At 33.3% G+C, this 9,379-nt stretch overlaps 1 protein-coding gene across 1 annotated transcript in view; it reads left to right on the top strand.

The window, feature by feature from the left end:
• Positions 1–2,609: 2,609 nt before the first annotated feature.
• The window catches only part of coro (protein coronin), a 49,500-nt gene continuing 42,730 nt past the window's right edge, over positions 2,610–9,379 (top strand). The window contains exons 1-2 of the mRNA XM_088238456.1: positions 2,610–2,900; positions 3,096–3,293. Of these exons, the coding sequence (XP_088094582.1) occupies positions 3,096–3,293 (198 nt within the window). The 5' untranslated portion in view covers positions 2,610–2,900. The remainder of the gene's footprint in view (positions 2,901–3,095; positions 3,294–9,379) is intronic.

The following is a 9,379-nucleotide window of genomic DNA, read 5'->3' as shown; positions in this document are numbered from 1 at the left end:
TTTTTACAGTGAATTTAAAAACTACAATTCTATGCTGTACATTTAAACTATTTATTAAAATTAATATTTGAAGCACTGATTTTTCACTACGTATTTATTATGTGTAAAATCACTAAAATAAAATTTATTTTTACCAATAATGCTGACGTACACAAATAACATCTGTCAACTATTCTGCCACGGTAAAAAAATAAGAAAGAAATGCAGAACAGTTATAAATACTTTGGGATGGACTGAAAACACTAGGTACAACAACTTTCCTGACTAATTAAAACATTATATTGGATACAAATTTAAAATCAACATTAAAAAGCTCATGATGTCTGTACTAACCAGCGAAACATAATGTATTTTGTACATAAAATATGCTATCTTATAAAAACATAAAATCAGCATATAAAACACATTTTTTTGCAAGTCGTGATTCATTAAGATAATATTATTTTAGTGATTTTATGCAAAATAAATATGTATGTAGATATATTAATTAAATATTTGATTACTCGAATTGGAGTTAGTCAAATTGAATATCATTTTCAGTATTATAATTTTCATGTTATTACAGCGAGAGAGCACAGTATGTCCATCGATTTTTTGGGCGCCATATTTTGCAATTTTTCTTCAGTAAAATAATCCACCGACTTAACAATATTTTGATTCTATGATAAAATTATTAAATTGGCTCTTTTGTAAGTACCTAAGCTCAATTATTGTTGAAATTATTTTTGTATTCAGTAGCCTTTTAGATGAAAACGTAATATAAATGTCCACGATAAGTGGATTTGTCAACAGGGTACACTATTTGTGAACTTATTGAACCAAATATTTCATTAAATATTAATTTTTGTTTTTTTGTTTCATTAATATTTAAGCACCATGTGGATTGATGGAAAATTGTGATACAATTTTTGTACAGTGTGTTTCAACTTTGTATTTTAATAAATGTTGATCATTTAACATTAAATTTGTTTTTATTCTATTTATTTATATTCACATATTACATAAACAAGTTGGCAGATACTTTTTTCTCGTAGGATTCACTCATGGACAGCGTCGTAGCTAGGGTCATGACCGCCCCTGGCTAGATTTAAATTTGCGCCCCTCAAAAATTATTTTCTAGGAAGAGAAAGAGAAAGGAAGGCTGTGGCTGGCTGGAAAAATGGCTCCCGAGAGCCTTAACCACGCTCGCCTACTTTACAAGGCACCGAGTTCTCTAGTTCTAGACAAAGGTAAGGTATGTAAGCCTGACTTGAGAGAATATACATCAGCTGGGAGCCAGAGTCCTGAAGGCTCTTTGTGGATATCATATGCTCCAACTAGGAAGCGGACATGGAATGATGGTAACGTAGAACGAGGACAGTGAACTAAGACTTGGCATGGTCAGATAAACCATTATATTAAGTCTAGTCATTTCAAAAGCAGACTTTTACTAATTATAAAGTTTTACAATATGAGTTTCACTAGTGTAACATACGCGTTGCCATGTGTTTTTGTTGGTTCATCACCTGAATTTGCCACAGTCAGGCTTCCCAGCGTAAACGGGAGACCAAAAGGGGGGCAAACTGGCAGGGCCCAAAGGCAAAGCCGGAAGGTAGGGGCACGACTGCACTGACTTTAAGTCAACCTCAAAAGCCCTGAAAAGGACTTTCCACCCAGTCCAAGCAGTACAGAGGCGAAGGTAGTCAGCTGGCAGAGCGGAGTGAAGACAGGAGAGCGGGAACGCACACAGTGCGGAGAAACAGAATAAAACACAGTGTGCACTGTTTAGAGACCAGAGCTCCACTTATTTTTAAATTACGGGGTACGAAGGGGGTCATACAACCCCCCCACTCTAGGTACCACGCCAGCCGCGGGTCTCGTAAATACCGGCGCACTCCACCCGTATGGGTTATTTCGATTGCACATTTGTTAATTTTCATAGCGACCCTTTTTAGGCTTATACATGGCAAATAATAATCAACCTTTATTATTAAACACATTTTCTAGGCTATAATTTCCTTGGTATTGCAAAGGCCAGACCCGAAAGTGAACCTTCGTCTTAATTGAGGGTCTGCACTCAGCTAACAGATACCAGGGTTCCTAACTAATTTTACCATGTTTTCGCGTCCAGAACAACTAGCATGGAGGGATTGCCTTTAAGCATTCATATAAAAATGATAAAGGGACACTTCAAGACAGTATCAAACAAGATTAGGCTTAATCTATGGGACTATTATTTTTATTGTGAAAAACTTATCGTCAGTTTTAAAGTGATTCTGTGCAGTATCGAACCTTAAACTTAAGTAAAGCAATTTGTTTTGTCATTACATGCTTATCTAGATAAAATTTCAAGAGCATCGGCCGTGTATATTCAATGCTCAAAAGATTTGAAATTTAGACATTTCTATAATGATTTGTACATATTATGTACCTACTCAAAATATTGATGAGTTTTATATAAATAATTCTGAATTTGGTTGTAAAATGTTTGCCTCTCATGAAAACTAAATTCCGGGGATATTTGAAATAATAAATAGATGAAATATTTTTCGTACAATTTGTTTATTTTTGTAGAGCAAACGATGAAAGATTATAGACATGAGCGCGCCTAAAATAGAACGAAAGTTGAAATATGAAATTAAATTCATCTTGTATTTGAACCACGATTCGAAAAATAAAATAGTTTATGAAATATTAAACAGATGTCGGTAATATACGACGTGAAGTGCGTGCAGGTGCAGGAATCTCGCTGCGCGCATTACCAAATATGGCGTTGGTGGGTTTTTCGGTCCAGCCCGTTTGTTTCTCCATTAACAGTGACTATTTTCTTATAAATCCGGCCGAAGTGTGCCGTCGGTTTTCGAATCTGTGATAATTAAGTTATAAATGAAACAAAGTGATTTAATAAAATATAGATAAATGTAAGTATTTAATTCTGTAGTTGTTGTCGGTTAAACTGTCATTCGGGTGTATTTGGGTCAGGAAACGTTACGTTTTGAGGTTAGGATACAAAATTCCAAATTTATCTACGTTGGGGCTGTGTGTAAAATTAATCGGTGCCGTGTTTCGAAAAGTGTTCTTATTCATGGTTTATATTGTTTAATTTTCCCTTTTAGATGTCTTTTCGTGTAGTACGTAGTTCTAAATTCCGCCACGTCTATGGACAAGCGCTCAAGCGGGAGCAGTGTTATGATAACATTAGGGTTTCTAAAAGTTCCTGGGATTCTACCTTCTGCGCCGTCAACCCCAAGTTCCTGGCCATCATTGTAGAGTCCGCTGGCGGAGGAGCCTTCATCGTCCTACCCCACAACAAGGTAAGCTTTATTTACATTCCCAGGCTATTAGTCATCGTCTTTTTATGTCAACTTTTCTCCAATTGACAGTTATTTTTAAATTGCTCAAATAGTTTGAATAAAAAAACTATTGCATCGCATTTATACAGTTTCTACACAAATTAATTGCGCTCTCTAAAATAAAAATGATTATTATTTTGGATTATGTTGCATTTTTTGACACTTAACTTTCAATCCCCCCACTGCTACCTGTCCGATCTTTCAAACTTCAAACACAATAATTATTATACGTTTATTTGAACTATAGTTTTTACTCTACGGATTAGAAAATTAATTTTAAAACTGATAAGTCTTATCAATGCTTAACTTTATCACTATCTGCCTACTTTTGAAGTTAAATAAAAAATAATTTTCGGTTAACTTTTGTCAGATGAATGCAAAATATAATTTAATTTAAAAAAGGAATATTATTATTTTTTTACTGGAAGCAGAAAAAAATGCGCAAAGAGTTGCCACATTATAAAAATAAATACTAAACCGCTTAAAATATGATGAAGAATACATTAGTACTTAACATATTTTATGCTGGAAAGGTAGTTCAACGCCGGTTCAATTTTAAAGGCAGGAAAGGTAGATATACTTGATTATTTCATCCCGAGTATTTTTTACGTCAATGCTTTAAGATGATCCAAATTATACACACATCTATAAAAAATTGTATGATAAGCAGCCATTTCATTTACATACACACATTCTTGCACACCTCTTATGAGAAATGTGAGAGATTGTGCCTAAGATGATTTGTTTTTTCAATGAGTTAATGCATTATATCCGTCTTCTTTTCACACATTATTTTTATATGATAGGTGAGCAGAGAGGCGACATTTTTTGATTATATTTTTTATAATATGGATTGTTGTTAGTCATTCTCCAAATGCGAACATAGACCAATACCCAAATATTTATTTATGACATATATAAAAATATTTTACTTCTGCTTTCCCGTATTCGATTATGCTAAGCAGTGTATGATGAAGTGTGTATTTAAAATTTCATTAAAAAATTTTTAGGAGATAAAGCGATTTTTTTCAAAGTAGTTTTTTTGCTAATTTTCGCCTGCTGCGTTTACCTGTTACACTGTAGCGAAGCCCCCGTAAAGCGTGTTAATATAGAAAAAAATATTACCGTAAATTTTTACAACTTTTTTACAAACACAAAGTTTTGTAATATATGAATTAACATGTACTTGTCCTGGTTCATATATAGGACATAGCGGGAGAGCAAGTAACTATATACTGAAAGAACATTTAGCTTCACATAGATTAAAGAACAATATATCAAACTATTTAAATGAGTTAAAACATAATTTTGATGAATTGAAAAACATTAAATTTTTACATGTAGCGCATAAAAGTCAAAAGTTAGATAGATTAGAAATTTTAGAAATAAATAGAATGAAAAATAACAGCAATAGAATTAAAAAAACTCGCCCTTATTAGTCCCCATAGCTGGACCCTGTACATTGTAATAAAACAATTTTTTTTTTCATTTAATAGAATCCTCTCTTACAGTACAACGCATATTTCAATCATTTGTCCCACTCTGTTCCATTGAAATATTGCGTATTGTATCTCTTTCAACTTATTTTTTAAATGTAACTACACTTAAGATAATATTGAGTTTTATATAAATTATCCTTACACTGTATAATATTCACCAGTCTGAAGGTGCCCATTAGAGGGTGAAAGCGCTAATTGGTCAAACAAATAAGTGGAAGTGTATCGAGTATTTTTAAAATTATAAACTTGTATGTAAATATAAGTTATTACATCAGTAAAAAGTTTTGTAATAAAATACTGAATGTATTAATCCCCTAGGGCCTTAAATATTTGTTTACAATCCACCAAAGACGAGAAATCGATTTATGGAATAAATAAATCGAGGTTAATTCTGCTGTTCAATTTATCATTACTGTGTTATTGTATAATTTTGAAGACCTTTTTTTCCTCAAACACGTTCCACACTTAATTAAAATTTTTATATATACTATTTTTGATGGGTGGATTTAACGGTATATTTGCATTTTTGTTCTTTATATGGTTTATATCGACGCTGGAAAGGAAAAAGTTACCAAGCGACCTTTTCTTTTTTCCCTTTTCTTTCCATATGAGAAAATGTTCCTTGTGTATGTCCATCTTCAAGTATTTGTTGGATTTGGTCATGCCATGTCTTTCTCGGTCTTCCCGTTTTCTGCATCCATCAACATTCGCATCGTAGATCCTTTGAGCCGTTCTTTCGCTGCCCGTTCACTCTACCAAACCAACGCAGAGCTCCTTTCTTGATTTTGTCGATAATGCTTATCTCAGCCTTACATAATGTGCGGATCTCGACATTTGTGCATCTAAAAAATAAATATTTGGGTTCTTATAATTTACGCAAATATTTAATTTTGAGGGCCATTTTCAACGAGTTGTAAATAACTCACTATTAAAAAATGGGAATCAAGTTGGGGTAGAGTGGGATTCGAACCACGGACCTTTGATCTGTGAGTCCGAGACACTAGCCACGGGACCACAACCCGATTATATCCCGACCATACATAGTTTTACCACACATTCGCCTGAGAGATCGCATTTCGACAAAATTTAGCCTACTTTCATCCCTGTTTTTTCAAGTCTATTCATCAGGGTTGAGACCAGGACTCCATTGTAAACTGCTAATTTTGCCTCTTGCAAGGTTGATTTATGTGCACCATTCACCCTTTTCCCGGCACTCACCCTCCTTTCAATATATTTCTCAGTCATTCCATCCCTAGTAAACATACTTCCCAGATACACAAATTCCTCTACTTGTTTTAGTATAACCCCATTCACAGTGATTTCACATTTAGTCATACTTTCATTTCTTTCAAAAACCATCACATTTGATTTATCGACATTCATCAGCAAATCGCTTCCCTTGCATACATCGTAGACCTTTGTTACCAAGAAACAATATTGTGCCTATTAAACTTTGGTTTTAATAAAATAAGTATGCCCATTTTTCTTATATTTTCAGTGGCACAAATAGTGCAAGATGGTCTCAGTAATATAAGTAGACCCCTTTCTTTTATTCATCGAGTGTTAAAAATAGTATAAAGTTAATTCTGGTAGTATATGTAAACTCAGTTCTGTCCCATCTTTAATGGTTCTGTAACGTACGCGTTACCACATGTGCGCTGGTTCTGCCGCAGTCAGGCTTCCCGGCATAAACGAGAAGCCACCCTCTCAGACAGAGTCAAAGACAAAATCAGAAGTTAGGGGCACAACTGCGCCGACCGCAAGTTAACCTCAATAGCCCTGAAAAGGACTTTCCACCCAGTCCAAGTGGAGAACTCAATAAAACGTGTCTGAAGTGTTCAGAGTTAGGAACTCAACTGGTTTATTATGGCGAAATACACGCCTTATAAAGCGATGCGCGTCGGGCTTCGTGAGTCAGCCGTCCCACCCGCTCCGGCTTCCTTGGAGTGGTGGGGGTAGCTCACCCCCACCACTCGCTATATGTCGCCGGCCGCAGGTGGCGTAAATACGGGCGCCTAGCGCCTGTATGGGCTATTTCGTCGGCAGCCGCGACGCGCGCAACATGATGATTACAAATTTATATTTAAATATTCTACGGCTATATTTTGCCCTGGTATTACTGAGGCCAGGCTCGAAAGTGAATAATTTATCTTTATTGGGAGTCTAGCGCTCAGTCCTACATATACCGGGGATTCTAGCTAGTTTATTTTATTATATTTTATACAGTTACATATTTTATCAATTTACAATACGCATCCGGAACAGGTTCTATATCTGGAATATTTATCTTATTTGTATAAATGTGGTTACGCAGATGAAATCATCTGTAAATAACAGGGGCGAATGCTCCTTATAATCGATACATGCAGCTTACCATATTTTTTTGACATCAAAAGTAATGTTTTATGTTGAAGGAAAAAACACATCACCAAAAAAATATATTACTTTTCTTGGGTAAGTAAATTTACATCATATTCCTTTATTCTATACAGCGACCAGTTGCGCCTCTATTGGCCAAAATTATTACTACTGGATTACACAAGATTACTCGGCTGACTTAAATACACTAACTCAAATATGTCTTTAAACCTAAAATTTAACAATCTTGTTCGAAAAATTACACTTGCAATTACAGTAAAATCTTGCAGCTTTCATAATTGCAATTTAGTCTTTCAATACTTTGTCATAAGGGCTAGTATTCTTTAAAATACATCAATTTGACTTACGACAGTCTAAGGGAGGTGACAATATACGCACTCGTTATGTGTGAGAAAGAGATAACGAATATATTTTGTATGTCTTAACACGGAAGTTACAATAATAAGTAAGTAATTAATCATACTTATGTTTCGGTGGTTTGAAAGTAAATTTGCTTTAAAATAAATTAATATTTTGATATTTTAATCGAAACAAATTGATATTTTAATCCATTATATAGTATAAATCCTTTAGTGGGTTTTAAAAAGCAAAGATTCGCTAATTGTTTTTGAATTGTAATTCGTTTTTGTGCATATGATGACAGTTAAATATTGTAGGTTATTCTTCAGTATCCATTTAAACTTAAAAAATTCAGTTAGAGTTATGATAAAAACGTTACTAGTGTATAGTGTTACGAATAAATGTATTATGAAGAATTATAAAATCTATAACCTATGTCGTTTTGTGAATAATAATGTGATATAAAAGTCGATGAAACAATGATTCTTAAAACGTAATTTATGTTTTGTTTGGTGAACTATCGTACTCGGTAAGGAATACTTTTAAATTATTTAGTTTTTATCTCATTTATTAAGAAATAGTGTTTTATTTCAAGAAAAGTTATAATAGTCTGACTTAACCAAAGATGCACCGGTACGCTAATAAATTATCCAGGTTTATTAATGACTTTTTCGGCGCTCAACTCAACACACGCGATAGCTGCGCGGATGGGTCGTTGCTTTCTAATGACGAAGGCGGGGGTTCGTATCCTTTGGGGGTTCCATTTTTTTTTTGCAATTATGTTTTTTTAAATTGTGTTCTTTAAATCAAATGTTTGTGCTACATTAGAAAATATTATAAGTTTAAATATGGAGTTCCACAAAATAAACACCAAATCAATCAATAAATCAAGAAAATATTTTTACTGAAACTATTTTCTTTTATTATTTATCATTTATCAAATATATAATAATTATTTATCAAATATAAAATAGACTTGTTTTTTATATGCCATACTACCGCTATGGACATTATATCAGAATTTTCGTAGCTTACCAATTTAAAAACTCACCGCTCGCGACTGGTAAATAATAACCCATTTTGCAAAATATGAGTTCTGTAGCTGAATAATTGGGTTTTTAATAATGTTTTTTTGCTCTCCCGAAGACTTACACTTTTGCAGTTACTCGCGGACATATGAGTATATATCAAAGATATATTACCGCCATCTATTTACCAAACCACTCGAAGTAGGTAGGTGATTACAATAAATATTATAAAAAAACCATGGTAAATATTATAAGTGTATATTTATATTATTAATACTTCCGACACAGTCATGAGTAAGAACTTTATCTAGGTTTTGGTTTCCTGTTCTAGTTTGTTTAATTCTGTGTTTACAGAAGGCTTAACAATCGTAAAAATACAACACTTTTAATCACCAATGTTTTACGCAAACCTTATCACATTTCCAGCCACTTGATTGTTATTTCACGATTTTATAAACATTTTAAACCGATGCATAAAATGATGGTCTAGAACAGCGCTGTCCAACTTCTTTTAGGCCGTGGGCTATTTTTTCTTTAGCAAACATTTCAGAGGCCAAAGAGAATAGGTATGTTAGTAAAAAGTCAGTTAATATCAATTCGAAAGTTTTTTTTTATTTTTTATTTTATTTTCTTTTATTCAGGAAACATACAGTACAGTTACAAAGTTTAATATTTTACACAACTAGACTAAATTCTAATGGACCAGTGAAGTTTCCATATTAAAAAGCAATTATATGTAAGGTTAATTATGAAAGTATAAAAAAGAGAAGGAAAAGGAAAAACATAAATGAAAGTTGTTTAA

The sequence above is a fragment of the Micrasema longulum genome, unplaced genomic scaffold, assembly GCF_059751315.1.
Source record: "Micrasema longulum isolate JH-2025_06_02 unplaced genomic scaffold, ASM5975131v1 h1tg001904l, whole genome shotgun sequence".
Taxonomy (NCBI): Eukaryota; Metazoa; Arthropoda; class Insecta; order Trichoptera; family Brachycentridae; genus Micrasema; species Micrasema longulum.
Note: the sequence above shows the minus strand (reverse complement) of the source record. Positions and strands in the feature narration are given on the sequence as shown.